The 16338-nt window shown below is 33.5% G+C and overlaps 2 protein-coding genes across 3 annotated transcripts; both read right to left on the reverse strand.

Annotated features, from left to right (window-relative positions):
- Nucleotides 1–3944: 3944 nt before the first annotated feature.
- LOC132271443 (uncharacterized) lies at nucleotides 3945–16268 on the reverse strand. Of its 2 annotated transcripts, none has more exons than XR_009469713.1 (3): nucleotides 15660–16268; nucleotides 8122–10312; nucleotides 3945–4148 (listed from the first exon to the last, which is right to left on the reverse strand). XR_009469713.1 is itself a non-coding variant. In XM_059772821.1 (3 exons), the coding sequence occupies exons 1-2, from the start codon at nucleotides 16143–16145 to the stop codon at nucleotides 10268–10270; spliced, it is 531 nt and encodes a 176-aa protein (XP_059628804.1). In that variant the 5' UTR covers nucleotides 16146–16268; the 3' UTR covers nucleotides 3945–4148; nucleotides 10223–10267. The 2 variants fall into 2 exon arrangements, 1 of the variants encoding a protein (XP_059628804.1); XM_059772821.1 differs by having other exon boundaries at nucleotides 10223–10312.
- LOC132270104 (uncharacterized) lies at nucleotides 8123–8650 on the reverse strand. Its single transcript, XM_059771309.1, has one exon. It carries the CDS (start codon nucleotides 8648–8650, stop codon nucleotides 8123–8125), a length of 528 nt encoding a protein of 175 aa, XP_059627292.1.
- Nucleotides 16269–16338: the final 70 nt, after the last annotated feature.

The raw sequence follows: 16338 nt of genomic DNA on the forward strand, positions 1-16338 counted from the left end.
AGGGAAAAAAGAATAAAAATATTTCAATAGACATTGATACTATCTGTTGAAACTTTTTGACGTGTTATCAATCAATTTAAATTTGAGTAGTAGTATTATTTTAACATACTTGGCCGTTTAATCTGGTTCAATTAAATACATAGTGACAAAGGGAAGGCATGTGGTGACAAAAAACAAAAAAACAAGTCTAAACACATGTTTTTTAATTATAAGTAGTTTTTAATAATTAACACAACTTTTAGTACGTGTTTCACAAACATGTTCCTCACGGTTTTTATTCATGGTTGCTATATATTGAAAACTGTAAATTAGATACAGAGTTGCTATATATTGACAACTGTTGCTTCAAAGCCTTCAATTGATCATTTCTTTTGACAAAAAGACTCTCTTGCTTTACTTGTTTTTCTTTCTTTAATTTCTATGTGGTTAGAGTAGCTTTTGATTTTTCCTATTTAATTGATATGTGTGTGTGTGTGTGTGTGTATAATTGTGTGTTTTTATGACTTGTTCACCTAAAGTCATTCTTGGTTAGACAAATAAAAATGTCTGGCTACCAAACATAAATCTAGTACGAAGATATATAACTATTTAGTACATCCCTTTCATAACCTTTGATTAAAAGTTTTTTAGTTTGGAGAGCATTTAAAACACAGATTTGGATACAAGAACAATATTTTTGTGCAAATAAAGAAACACCCTTGATTATATGTATAGTATCACCTATGACATAGTTTGGTAAGAAGGTTTGAAGCAGGGGCACTTTTATGAAAGAATTGTATTCCTATCTTGTCTGCGTGACACTCGTTGAATACTCTTTGGACACTCAACCTCGGTTCCTCTTATCAATATGGTGTCATACGTATTGCTACTAACCTAGCATTATATCATCATACCTACACCAAAAAAAGGGACTGTATTCAATACTTTATATACGTATCTACAAATAAAAATTAAATTTTATTATTTTGAACATTTCGCCGACACTTCTAGACACTTAGCCTGATATTTTCTAACATTTCTAAAACAAATTTCCTTGGTAATCTTGAAAATAATATGAACACATTTTAAAATATTCAACTTTTTCTTTAAGAAAAATTGGCATTATACATGTGATCACAAGTGAAGCATAAAAGATAATTAGTTAATTTAAAGCAAAAATACTATTATGACAAAGTAGTAAGTGTGTGAGATATAAAAGTCATTATAATAATTTTTTTTTTTTTTTTTTCTTAGTTGGTATTCACACACGTGCCTCCACCAAGACTCAAATCTCCGACCTCCCTTTGGAAAGTAGGGGTCTGGTACTGCTAGACCATTGGCATGTTGATATAATAACATAATTTCATTTTCTAAATCATTTCAAATCAACTCTTAATATAAAAATTGGAAATGAATCAAATATATAGATGAATATAAATAAAAATATTCATACTTATATATAGTTGTGTCTACAACGTACTCATATTCTACTTTTTAAAATATTAACGTGTTAATATATCTGTATCGTGTTGTGTAGGTATCCTGTCTATGTCCATGTTATATAACAAGAGGACCATCAATGGCCTTCTCTCTGTTTAGCATAATGGGGTTGAGTTATGTCTCTCTTAAAATTTCATGTTTACGTGTCTCACTTATATCAAATATATACACATCATTTAGTAATGCAATTCGACTAAGCTTCTCTTTTCTCTTCAAACAATAAATCATGAAGGTTGAGTATGATTAGGGGTTTTTTTTTTTTTTTTTTTTTTTTTTTTTTCTTCTCTGTGGAATATTGAAGGTTGAGTTTGAATGGAATTTAAAGATTTAATCTCTTACTTGGGTGTTCAGCTCGGCTAAATAAATCATGGTTTTTATCATTTTTTTTGAACATTTAGAAGGGTCACTCATTCATTTAGCACTCGCTTTGTTGAGATTAATTTACCAAAAGGTGGAGTCCGATGATGGTGTGATCCCCGTTTTTTGTTTCTACAACCATAGAAATTAACCTGACACTTTAAGGTTTACACGAGATACTAATTCACTGAGCTATCGAGACATCAGCACATAATAATTAGGTTAGTATATGTATACATGATAACGGAGTAAGCTAGTGCAGAGATGAATTTGTAATTTAACAACAATGGTATAACAATGTAACTATGATTGATCATCATTCCAGGTTATTTGAATCAACTAACAACATTCTTGAAAAATAATGGACACACACACACGCATACATACATACACGTACGTATAGATATACATGTATGTATGATTTTAAGTGCCGCGGGCTATCATTTGCCGGAAGCGTTTGAAGGAGTCTTCTCTCTGAATCTTAAGCTGATTGCGGAAGTTTTTGATGAAAGCTTCAGCCTGTTTGTTTATATCCTCTCTCTCTTCTTCCATAACCACCATCCTCTTTCCCATCTTACCCCTCCTCTTAATAACTTCACTCCCCATCTCATTCATTGTACACTTTCCATCACCATCATTATCCATTTTATATATAGTGTTTGGTCGAATTATTGGCTCTAAAATAACTCTAATGATCCAAGAGAAAGAGCAATTGAGTTTGTGTTTGTGAGTCTGTGTTTGTGTCTCTCCCTCTACATATATATATATATATATATATTAGAGGTAATCTCAAACTTGAAGCATGAGTTTAACGTGTATAAAAACAATGGAAAGGGAAAGGTTGTTAATGTCATAATGTGTGTGCTTGTTGACGAGTGAAAGGCATTTCTGGGTAACTGAGGCCACAAACATAATTTCCTTCTTTTATTCAAGCTTTTCAAATGCTTTATTTATTTTTAATTTTAGGCCTTGTTTGACTATGTATTCTTTCTTACATGGAAAATACTTGGTAAAAGAGTATCAATACATTCACAGGGTGATGTATATCTATATATTGTAACTTTTTATCTGGTACGTACACAGAATATTTATCTAACCAATTTTAATATGAATATGATTTTTTTACATGTTTAGTTATGAATTGATGGTTCAAAAAGAAACATGACACATTAAATTATCATATCAATTTAAATCGATACGATTATAACACGAATAGGATTAAGTAAAATTTAAATTCACTAATTTGAGTTGTGTATTTGAATCATATTAATGTGTCACTCTTATTTTTCATTGTATTATCAATCAATTTATTATTATAATTTGAGTACGTAGTTCTATTTTAGCATAGTTGCTTTTTGAATATGGTAAAAAGTAAACACAAAGTGACAAAAGAGTGTTTAGAAATTAGGACTAAACAAAGTTAGGACATAACATGAGGCGAAAAAAATAAATAAATAAACAAGTCTAACCACATGTTAATTGATTATAAGTAGTTTTAATTTACTTTGACCAATCCCTTTCAAAACCTTTGATTAACGAAATATGTTTTGTTTTCTCATTCGATCCCTCCTAATACCCTTGATTAAATAGTAAGAAGTAGAGACCATGTAACCTTTGATCAGACTAAAAAATGTTTGTGCCAATTTAGGATTTTTTTTTTTTTTTTTTTTTTTTTTTTTTGTTCTTTCTTCTGTTTTTTTCCCCAACTTTGTAAAGAAGTAAAAGTAAACCAATACAAAAGATAAAGATTTTTTTTTTTTTAAATTTTTTTTTATTTTATGTTGAATTTGGAAGCACCAATTCATAGCTTTAGTGCATTCTCATGCATAAAATTAGAACCTTTGAATTGAAAGCGGAGGCTCTAATTCCAATTTGAATTACTTTTACGCAGAAATATTCCATTGAATAACTTAATCTCCATTACTAATTTTTTGTGTACATGGGTGTTCCTAATCATCCACTATGTTCATTTCAAATGTTTACTCTTACCATAACTACAAATGTTCATGAACATACCCAAAACAATAGAAACATTTTGAGGAACATGCTATAAAATAAAGGGGTTTGAAAAAAAATAAAAATCAAACTAAAATACACTGAACAAAATAGAAGCAAATGTAAAGTGGTCCTTAAACCCTGGTATACATAACATGAACATGAAATTTACAGTGTAAATGTTCGAGGGAATTTATTTCTGCAACAATCATTTTGTAGATGTGGAAAAACATACGAGGTTCATTCCAGTTCCCAGTTTTCGGTGGAATTGGAGGGTTTCCAGTTCCGTATCACGGGATAATCAATCTGGGTTGCACCTGCAATAGAATCAAGGCATATTTGTTAATCTTCGACACCAGTTTAAACTTAATTCTAGCCTTACAAGACAAATCAGATTCTGATAGCCTGAATCATATTCCCCAATTCTAATTTCATGAGGCCATGTTAACTGCAAATACGGAAACTTTAAAGATGCAACAAATAATAGAGGACGTTATAGAAATAATTACTGGAATGATACATTAAAGATTGATATTCTCTTATTTCCACTTCCAATTAAAGTAAATTTCATTCACTACAGAATGGCTGATGACATTAAACAGTAAAATGTTTGATGAAGGAAATCGTCTATCGCCTGAAGAAGAAAAGGACTAGAAAAATGATTTGCCAGTGCAAAAACAGTAAAGTCAGTATGATATTGATCCATGGAAAGCTTATAGGGTGTCTGAAATTATAATGGCCAGCTCCATACCCCTAATCCTATATGTATAACAAAACAAATGAAAGCATAATCATCTATGAAACAATCAAAAGACAACAGCTTAGATTAAATGACAGAATCCAGATTATTGTCATCAGAAAGAAAGTCAACCCCCAACTAATAGATAATAAATAACCACACCCCGTCTTTTCAGCCTCTCAAGACTGAGTTATGGACGAGCAAAGTTGCTAACAATTCCAAATGAGTGAACTAGCCGTGTCAGATGACATGTATGTTTAAAAAATGCTCACAAGTTGCATTCATGTGTAACTGATAAGATGTTGAAATAACAAAAGAAGTGAGTGAAGATGAGCACCAAAGTGTGTTTACAAGGAGAAGACGAAAAAAGGCAAGGGGTTAATCAAGAGGGATTCAAGTGTTAAAAAGTAGACTATTCAGCGGTTTTGATAAAGGATCTTCAAAAACTGAGGCCAGGAAGAGGAGGAATAGGAGGTAGTCAATATTCTGGGCATGAAAGTATGTTTACAATTAAGAGGTAGATATGATAGCTTATTTCCTTTCTTCCCCACCCCCAAACTCCAAACTAGGATGTGGGAAACAATGAACAATACACAAGCCCACAATTTAGAGGATACAGTACAACTGTTTCCATTCCCGTTCCACGTATAATGTTAAAGTTCCCTCTATTGAAGTTTTAGTCCTAATACAAGTAAATATTAGCAGCCTATAAATATTTATGCATTCTTACACTTTGGTTTTAAATCTGAAAAAAGGGTTACCCCAATAAACAAGGCTCGAGCCTTTGCGATGTCTAGAGAGGGTTAGATGCAAACAGCATTATCTCCGCATGCAGAGAGGCTGTTTCCTGAAAATCCAAGAACCTGATACCTTTCTCATTGAAAAAACATAAACCATTCTTCGACATTTTAATATTTATATCTACATGGTTTTGCTACCTTATGACAATACGACCATCATCCCATATGAATGGGGGTTGGCACCTTTTGACAATACAATCAATTGCTAGCAACATCTATTTTAAAGTTTTCTAGTGCTATCGCACACCACCTAAATTTATACAAGGAAGATGCATATTTTTCAAGACACGCTAATTAAGTATGTTTGCTTCAGTTCTCTAACAATAGTTTTAAAGAACATTGAAAAAAGAAAATATTTTTACAAAAATTGAAAATAGAAAATAGTTTTTAAAACAACTAAAATGGACTATTCTCTGAACCAAACATGCCCTACAATTTTCCTATTCACTTTAAGTGATGGTAATAGGTGGCTGAAACCACCAACTCAGAGATTCAGGGCAGGATCATGGCCTACCGTAGACTTTAGAGTTCAATTGTTAAGAAGTGCACATCCTGTTTTATATTTATATAAGAAAGGTTTACATCAGTTTCTGAAGATGGAACACTGCAATAACTCAACAGGAAATTTCTTCAGTCACAAGGATGGTACAGTTACACTTTTGGCAATGGTAAACAAGACAAGCAAAGTTATGAATTTGCCTTATTCTGAAAAAAATCATATCTAATTAATAAAATATTTAAACAAAAAAATGTATAATTGTTGATAAAAGATATAAGAGTTGTGGAGAAACAGTCCAACTTGTGCAATGCATGCTCAACAAATCAGATTGCCTGATTTTCGCGTATGTTAACTTCCACTTAATGAAAATTCCTGAGCTCAATGACTTCCCACCACAAGTAGTTTTGCTCACTGTAGATCGAACCAGCAAAAATTCTTGACTCGTTAAACTCAAAATTACATTACATTTGGGAGACTTCAACACAATGTTTTTGGTAATACATCATATTTACTCATCCTCAAATGAAAAATGGTACTGAAGCATGGATCCCTCTAGTATGCGGAAACTGGAAAGTGATTGATTAGTGATTAGACTAAGCTCTGCTTAACTTGGAGCGCGGTATGATGGGGGTGTTCGTCTACAGCTTATATAGATCGCTTAAATTTTTTTTGAATGCATTTAAGGTATATAAATGCAAGATTTGGTTTTCTTTTTGTTCAATAGAGGATAATACGTTTTTTTTTTATAAGTAATATAGAGGATAATACATGAAACATTATTTCTAAAATATATGTTTTCTGCTCACTTTGGATGCTTGGAATTAAATAGTGTAAAGACACAACCCTACATGTTTCTTCTTTGCACGGGTATCTGGTTGTCTAATGCTATTGTGCCTGTTGCCTTTAAATCGCACCATTATGTCTACAGCCTAAACATCAGGGGAAACAGTAAAATAAGTATGGAATTGATTAATTTAGCATTCTATAAAAAAAAAATATACTATGCCTTGGAATATAATATGCCTTGGATCAGATTGCAGTCCTACAGTACTACTGAATTATGGAACCTTTGCATGCGATTTAAGCGAGCATAGTGCTGAATGTATCCAAAATTCATGAAACAATTCTCAGGGTGTAGAAGAGGTGATCGACAGAACATAAGATAGTTATCTTGTCCTTGAGACTATGCAAATATATGATGGTGACAACTGATACTTATTTTCTAGTACAAAAATTTAAAATTCAGTTGACAAACTTCCTTGAATCCTTTCATACAAAGTCAAATATATTAATAGTAACCCAGTAAAAAAGTTAATTAAGCGAATGTTGATTATCAACATAACAGATGGGATAAATCATCCTAAGGCTTTGTTTGGATAAGTATAAGTTATGATGGAAGAGAAAGGAATGAATAACAATAACATATATTCTTGTTTGGAAAAGGTAAAGAAGAGAAAAGAAATGAAACTATCTTATTAAATTTACTATCATCTTTTCTTCTTTACAATTTTAATGTTACTTTCTGTATTTTGAGAGTTTCATTAAAGTGTCTATCATTTCTCTCCAAATCCTCCTACTTTTGGAAGGATGGTGAAAATATAATTAGAGGGATTAAGCAATCCCTCCTAATCCTCTGTTTTCCTTCCGCAATCTAAACCAAACATGAAAATAGCCATCCCTCGATTTATTTTCTTTTATTCGGCAACCAAGCCTAAGTTTCTTGATTAACGAAGCAAGAGACTTTCTACCAATTAGAAGTCCCATAAGACCAGAACAATTGATAAAGTATAATAAAGTTACCCAGCTATGAAAAAAATGTACCGTATACGCATATGTATAACAACAACAATCAAGCCTTTTTTCCCGAATACTGGGGGTCTGCTACATGAATCCTATGTTTCCATTCAGGCCATAGTTATCATATCCTTCCTTACTAACTCTACATTAACTTTGGGAAGACTTTGGTCTTCCTCTTCCCCTAATATTACCCTCAATGTGAGCTATGTCACTTTTCCTCACTCGCGCACTTAAAAGGAGTTAAAGGTCTTCTTTGCACACATATGTAGACACATGACCAACAAAATATATCATACCACTTGAACATCCTAAAATGGTAAAAGAAGTAAAACCCACATCCCCTTCTGATGCCAACAACTAATTATACTAACCACACATATTAATTCATTTAAACTTTTAAACAAACACACAGCAAAACACGCAGACATCTATGCTAATATATGTAAAGAAATAACCTCAAATAGATTCGGGTATGGTCTCAAACAGCTCGGCCGCAAACTCTGGTTGTGACTCTTGACATCCCTTGTTCTTACAATTGGGGATTGTCTCGAACTGTTCCGCCGGCAACTTCTCCGACAAAGCCCCAACGTGAAACTCGATCATCCCCGATTTGGAATCGACATTCATTCCGGTCACGGGCACCCACAAGAACAGCTTCTTGGCTTGAATGCCCGAAACATCCGAGACCGACCCATAAGTGAGCTTGCCTTTGACTTTCTTGTCATACCAAACAAGCTCATCGAACTGGACGTAACAGGGACGGTGGAGTTCGATGGTGAACGTGCCGTCAGAGGAGAGAGAGTAGGACTTGACGGCGTTTGGGATGATACCCTTTGGGAGGCCGTACTGGGGGAGGAGGTCGTGGACGTCTGTGATTGAGTTGATGGGTCTGGTGGATAGAGAGAGATGGGTGTTGGAGAAGAGGATGAGAGAGAAGAGGCAAAGAGAGATCGATGGGATGAGTAGCTTAGGAGGGAACGCCATTGACGCAGAGCTAGATTGATAGAGAGAGAGAGAGAGAGAGAGAGAGTCAATGAATGACTTGGCGAGACACAGAAGATATCGGCAAAACTTATGAATTCCTGTGGAAAAAAGTTTTCGGATTTGGCTAAGATTACGAAATTACCCTCGGGATGAGGTTGGTGGTAGATTGGTCTTTGTTGGTTTGATTTGTCATTTGGTCATGACAATATTCAAACTACATTATGAGAAGAGTGTTCACACAAATTTCTGAAATTATGGACTGTTTGGTGTTGCTTACTTTTCATAATTAAAGCATTTTTTAATTTGTTTAATGGCAATTCCGTAAATGTACAAGAATACTTTTAATGGAGTGTTCTTACATTTGTTAGGTATGACTTTATAGAAGGATAAAATTATTGAATTTCAAATAGGTTAATAAAGTATAGAAGTTCTATTCAAAATGTAGTTTTAAAAGTGATAAATCTCAAAGTCTCAACTTCATTTAAAACTCTATCAGACTTGAGGTCATCTGGTGCGTTGTTTTGCCATCTGAATGGCAGAATTGTTAGAAAAATCAGGACCCCTCGACAATAGGCTTGTTGCTAGCTGCTCTATGGACTTCTTTTGTTTTGTTTTTTGTTTTTCCTTTCCAACACCTCTTATTCTTTTCAAATGTAAAATTTTTATTTCTTCGCCTTTTGAATATTTTTTTTCTTTTAAATTTGTCAAATGTTTAAATTTTTCCTTTGCAATGTGTCCCAAGGGGATGTCAACTCTCTTTCTACTCTGAAAGGTGAGAAAGTACTACGAAAATCATCTATTACTTGGAAGTTAGGAACTCAAAAATCATACTCAAACCAGTTCTCAATAGAAACGTTCAGCTTTTGGAATACCATTTTAGCAGTATGATTTCAGATCAATTGTTCCTGCAACGGGGTCATTTTAGCATCATTCTAGAATATGAGAAGCTGCACCCTTCTGAATTAGTGTGTGTGTGTACCTTGGCAACATTGCCTCTCTAGATCTTCTACTTCGGAAGATGAGAAAGTACTACTATGTTACAACCCTTGGTGATAATTAGGGTATAAACGAAGTTGGATGTTCTTTTGCGTGTTCTGTTATCCATAGAATATGTACATAATGTGTCCTGTGACATGCTAATACAAGTAAAACTTTATTCAAAACACCTCCCTGGGGAAAAAATGTGTTGTGCTTCATGTAGTATTGGCAAATTAAAGGCAACATTTTATTTTTTTGTTGATAAATGAAAATTACGAAATGTTGACATGAAACACAGTGGAGTAATTTATGAGCTTCAGTTTCGTTACAGCTTTTTTTTTTTACTTGGTATCATACCAGTGGAGCAGAATAACTAAGAGCACAGTACATTTCTAGATGATCCTGAAGTTGGTCATCAAATCTGACAGGCAGTTTCTTACAGTTTGAACAGAAAATAGTTGCACACTAAGAACTGAAGTTTCGATATAGATATATACACATTTATCCCCTTAAATTACATCACTCAAATTTCCAGGTACACCAACATTGGAAATCCTGAAATGGAAATACAGAAGGCAAATGATTGAATAATACCTTCCACTGCTACCTTTCCATCAACAGAAGCATCTTTGCGCCGGGCTACTCTGTAATCAGCATCGGAATTTCATCAATGGGAGATGGAAGCTGCAGATTGCACAAAGGAAAACAATGATTCAACGTAGAAAAACAGTAAAAGTTGATCTATTGCAAAGCATATTGTTGGCTAATGTTTGGAGGGCGCGGGTTGGATATTATAAAAAAAAAAAAAGTACATATAGCTCAGAAAAATATTGGAAGTTGTTTAAGCTGCATAACGAGTGGAAATAATATGAGTATTAACCAAGGAAAATTAACAACAAAAAGGATATATCAAAAGCATGAAAAATTTATAAATTGCTACCGCACATCAATATTGCAAATTTTAAATAAAAAAATAATAGTAAATGGTGAAATTTTTTAATGAAATTTTTTCTGCTTACAGGGATGCTGGTGCACGCTATGAGCAAATGCAAACAAAATGAATCTTTGACAAGTATATGCCATATGATGTCAAGGGTACAAATAATGCACACTGCAGTAAATAAAAAGGACACGACCACAATCATTTCATAAAAATAATATCTACATGAAGTAAGGTCAAATATGATATGAATATTAAATTAAATTCAAATATCAATGAACATAGTTGCGTAGTTAATATAACTATAAAGTTCATAATTACACTTGTAAAATATAAATATATGTATGTATGTATGTATGTAAATTTAAAGGCTTTCAGTATTTTCAGAATCATACTAGCAGCATATAAGAAGATTGAGATGTGTCTTCAGATAAATCCCATTTTCAATCGACGATAATTTCATCCTAATTTTAATTATATCCCAATTCTATATATTTTGAAATAGATCGTGATAGTTTGCAACATATTACCGAGAATTTGAAAAATCAAGATCACACGTAGATACCTGTACGTATCTCACGGATATCTTATATATCTATTTACATATCATGTTTCCATTTTTATTCCAGGGTATTGACTGAAATTGTAGAGTTACAGCTCATCCCTTTTTTGATAAAAGATGAGTGCTTTGATTTCATCAAAACAATATTACAAGGCTATTTAGGAATTTTGTGAGTGTTGAAAAGAGCGCAACAGTGATGCCGAAATTACAACATTGGGTGTATGGTACATATGGGTGCACTAAAATTTTGATAATAATAAAGGCTAGCAAACTTGTGAGATTAACAAGTTAAAAGGTATTCCTTGAAAAACAGAATTGACAAAGAATAGGCTAAATCCATAATTAATATTGTGTTTGAAGAAAATTGTAAAATCTTCTCATAGTCTTAAAGTCAATGCAGGAGGAAATCATATATACTTCAAAGTTAGAACAAAAGGGTATAACATAAAACATACGACTATTGTCTATACATTTTTTTTATAAAATAGAACAAAACCAACCAATCACATGATAAACATAGAGGGAGAAATACTCATTGCAGAAATTTAGTGATCTTTAACATTTAACCTGACTAGAATTCTGTTCTTTTATTAAGTATTTTTTACGGTAAAGAACTAAAATCAGACACCTTAAAATTTGTTTGACTACCGTGCTAACCATCCAATCTGCAACAATTTCACTTATTTAAAGCAATTATTATAGTAATGATATAAACTTACTTAAGATATTCAATAATTACTATTATTAAAGTAGCCATTTCTTAAATACAAGCCTAACAAGTGTAAGGACATTGGTTCGACCTCAAGAGCAGCCATTTTGTGCAAAAACAATGCAAAAAATTAGGTCTGTCTCCAATCTTTTCCTTCTAGCATCCCACGTAGGTAGGCTAGGCAGACATGTGCTAGCAATGGTCTTTCTATTCAATAACTATAATTATGGCTTGAAATGAAAGGAATTATTCATAAGACAATAATCAATCAGGCCTAAATGTGTCACCTAGAATTCGGCCAATTTTTTTAAAAAATACAGGGCAAACAGCGCAATATGAATCCACCATCATCCTTGCCTTTATCCTAAGCGAATAGGGTCAACCACATAAATTCTCTTCTTTTATTCTATTCTATTACACACCATGTCTCTTCTATTTAATTTTTTAAAGTCATTATTAAATACTTCATCCCACATTAATTTTGGTCGACCTCGTCATCTCATACCAACTACTGGCTATGCAAATTAATCTTCCTTTTTCTTAATGGTGCATTGCCGGTCTACGTTCTGTGTGTCTATAACACCCAAGTCTATATTCGCTTATTTTAACTAATAGACGGTATTCCTAATTGATCCCTCACACTTACATTAGTTAATTTACTCTCCTAGTCACTCCTAGCATCCATCTCAACATTCTCCTTTCAGTTACATAAATCTGTTGCCGCATAAGATGGTTGGCATAATGATTGTCCTTTAGAATTTCCCTTTTAGTTTCTTTGGTATTGTTTTATCACATAGGATACACTAGCCCATCTCCATTTTGTCCATCCTACTCCAGTCCTGCTAGTATTATCATCATCTAATTTTCCATTTATTATTATTAAAATTTGGCATTACTGATCCCACGTATCAAAAATGATTTTCTTAGAGCAACCCCTTCAGTCTTAAATTGCAATTGTTATGTTATTATTTTCCGAGCCTTTATTAATGTTGGCAGACAATCTTCTTTTTTATGATTGTCTTCCTCTGCGTTTTAGTTTGACACCTCCCTCATCTAGCAATAGGATAAGTCAACATTCAATCTCCAAGGCCGGTTTCTGTTGAGAACAGAATAGTGTTCGTGTCCAAAGGTGAACAAACCCCACACTTCTAGAGTTCACTGATTTTCGCAGGTCCGGGAAGGGCTTGTTCTGCTCACTTTTGTTTGATATGTTTCTAATGCATTCCTCCAAGTTTACAATTTTGTTCTCAAGACTTACAAGTTATCCAACAAACACTATGTCATCAGCAAACAACATGCACCACAAAATATCTTCTTGAATATCTTTTGTATTACATCTAAGACTAGCATAAATAGGTATAGGCTAAGTACTGATCTTGGGTTTAGTCCCACTTTTATACACAGATTGTTAGTTTCTCTACATATGATAGATACAAACTCTAATCTTTGTCTTGTTACACATATCTTTTTTTGTAAGCCCCACCAAATTATATTGCTGGGAACTCTATCATATGTATTTTCTAAGTCCATACCATATGCAATCTGTTTGTTGGCTTCTACATTCTTCTATCAATTCTCTAATCCAATGAATGCCCTCCGTAGTAGATCTCCCTAGCATAAATCCAAATTGATTTTCAGACACTGTACTTTCATTTCTTTTTTTGATAAGTAACTGTAGTTTCATTTCTAAATCTTTGTTTTACAACCCTTTTCCAAAATATCAGTGTATGACTCATTAAATTAATTCCTCGATAACTACTTCAATTTTGTGTATTGCTTTTATTTTTATAAATTGGTACTTCCTTAGTTTCTCTCCATTCATTAGGTATCATTCCTTTCCAGAATTTTATTGAAAAAACTTGGTACTCATTCAAAACCTACTTTTCTTAAGTTCCCCAAGCTTCTATTAGTATGTGAACATGAAACTGGCTTAAATTTTAACTTCTTTCCCCTTAAAATTGAAATCGAAGAGCTTGATACCCTTCATTAGCTTCCCAACTGAATATTGAATTTACCATAACCAAAATGGTTAGAGAATAATTCTTCGAACTTATCAATACCAATGTGATCAAAAGGTATCACAGCTAATGAAATCCTCACCTTTTAAGGACATTTTCCAAAAGGACAAGAGGGCCATCTTTCTTTTCCCTAACATCCCTTGCAAACCCTTTTGAGCCTACGAAATTTCTTTCAAAGAATACCCCTGCGATCCGTCACCTCCACATTGGGCCACATTTTTATGATGTTCAAAATGAGAAACAATTCCTCCTGCTGCTTTATTATTAGTAGTAGTACACTTCCAAGGCAGAAACTTTTTTCTTGTTTAACCTTCAATCCCCTAGGTTTGCAATCATAATAACATTCAAGATTTGCGTACCTTGATAGGTTGAGAACATTTTTGCATTATAATAGAGCATAATTTAACTAAGAAAGTTAGGACAAGGTACAATTAAACAATAAATAAACTGGATAAAGTCGGCCAGGCTAGCTAAGAGCCAAACAGAAGAAACAATGACACAACACAGACCAATCAAAAAATTCAGATGAGTACAATTCAAGGGATCAAAGCAAATTAAGGTTTCCTCCTTTAACTAAACCATAGAAAATTAGAAACTGCTAAACCTTTTGGCCTCCCAAGGCATCAATATTTCTGCCTTTACAAATAATTTTGCAAAGACAGTTACCCAGGGATCCCATCAAAACAATAATTAACATTGAATTGACTATGCATGCATAAAAGATATCCATCACTGCAAACAACAATAGGTTAATTTCTGCCCACATGAATCATGTGTCCAGTAAAATTACAAATATTTTATTAAGAATTAGCAGGATTAAACATCAAACTCCTAAATAGAAAGATAAAGAAGTAATTTGCTAATGTCTCGTACATTTAATTTGATTGCAAACACCTAGAAGTATGAAATTCAAATCTATAAAATATTATTATGGAGCTTAAGAGTTAAAAATGATAATCAAGACTCCGGGAATTACACAATAAGTAAATACATCAGTCCAAAATCAAGACATCATTCAAAAGCATCTTTTACTAAAAAAAAAAAAAAAAAAGAAGATCCAATTAATTAGTTATCCTGGAAAGTCAAACAACTTTGCACCCTAACTAGAAAAAAAGGCCATATTTCTCAGTTGATATATAGTTGTTCAACTAACATTACGTTTTCAACACCAAAAAGGTATTCCAACCAACCAAATGATACAAATCTTAAAAATAAGACATCTATCTTTTACCATAAGTAATGAAAATTCTAGATTGCTCTTAAAATCAAATCAAAGCATGTCTTCCCTTGGAGTTAATGACAGCATTTATATTAATCTATACATTACTCAACTTTACTTTCACTATTAGATCAGTCTATTAAATCACATTGATCTCCTCGTATTCCACTTCCAAATATTTTAAAAATAAAAAAACAAAATGATCTCGGAATTGACCAAAACCAATGAAAATTCTAGATTGTTCTTCAAATCGAATCGGACCAAGTTTTTTACAAAAAAAAATATATATGAAATAGGCCCTTGGAGTTATACATGACTAAACTTTGTCTTCAACATAAGATCAGTCTATTTAATCACATGATCTCCTCATATTCAGCACTAACTTCCATTTCCAAATACTATGAAAAACAAAATGAACTCGTACAACTTCTACGTCACACTCAAATAGCCCTAAATTATCCGCATCAAATCATATAATTCACAGTCTCACAGAGCCCATCGAAGACCACACACGCACATACACACACAAAAAGGATTCATGAATTCAATAAAACTACCAGAACAATAATTCAGAGTTTCATACCTCAAGAACTCGCTTCAAAGATTGGCCACACAACACCGAGACCTTATCGCGGCAAGAATGCAGAGTCTTGAACTGATCAACATCGAGCTTCTTGTTGATGATCCCCACCTGAAAATATATGCTATCGGACGGCGGCAAATCGACTCTGATCTCATCGACATCGAACCACAAAAAGAACCGTTGGACCTGAATGCCATCCAAATTTGTGATTGACCCATATTTGAGCTTCCCTGTAATTTTCGTCTCGTAATAGACCAAGTACTCGAACTGTATATAGCATGGCTTTCCGAGCTCGACGACGAAGCTTCCGTCGTCGGAGAGAGAGTAGGATTTGACGGAGTCCGGCAAGAGACCGCTCGGGAGGCCAAATTGGGGGAGAATTTCGTAGACAGTTGGGGGATCGGAGGAGGGGGAAATTGCGGGGACGGAGATGATGTAGAGAGAGAAGAGGAGGAGACCCAAATGGGGTTTTAGACTGGGCACCATGGTTTCCGATAGGGGTGGTCTAGAGAGAGAAATGTTGGGGAGAGAGAGGGAGAGAGAGAAAGAGAGAGAGAGAGTTGAAAGAGGATGCAACTTCTTGGAAGGTGGGGAAACTGAAATATGACTATGGGAATGGCTTGTCGTGTTCTATATTTGGTACGGGTGTGTGTATGTACTGTGTGTGATAGTTTGGTAG

The sequence above is a fragment of the Cornus florida genome, unplaced genomic scaffold (genome assembly GCF_030987335.1).
Source record: "Cornus florida cultivar Cherokee Brave unplaced genomic scaffold, ASM3098733v1 CherokeeBrave_3.0.0_Hap2_Chr08, whole genome shotgun sequence".
Taxonomy (NCBI): Eukaryota; Viridiplantae; Streptophyta; class Magnoliopsida; order Cornales; family Cornaceae; genus Cornus; species Cornus florida.

Coding starts and splice junctions, on each gene's coding strand:
- LOC132270104 (XM_059771309.1), bottom strand. CDS start 8,650: ATGGCGTTCCCTCCTAAGCTACTCATCCCATCGATCTCTCTTTGCCTC.
- LOC132271443 (XM_059772821.1), bottom strand. CDS start 16,145: ATGGTGCCCAGTCTAAAACCCCATTTGGGTCTCCTCCTCTTCTCTCTC. Junction 10,313..15,659: donor CTTTGAAGCGAGTTCTTGAG/GTATGAAACTCT, acceptor TGCAATCTGCAG/CTTCCATCTCCCATTGATGA.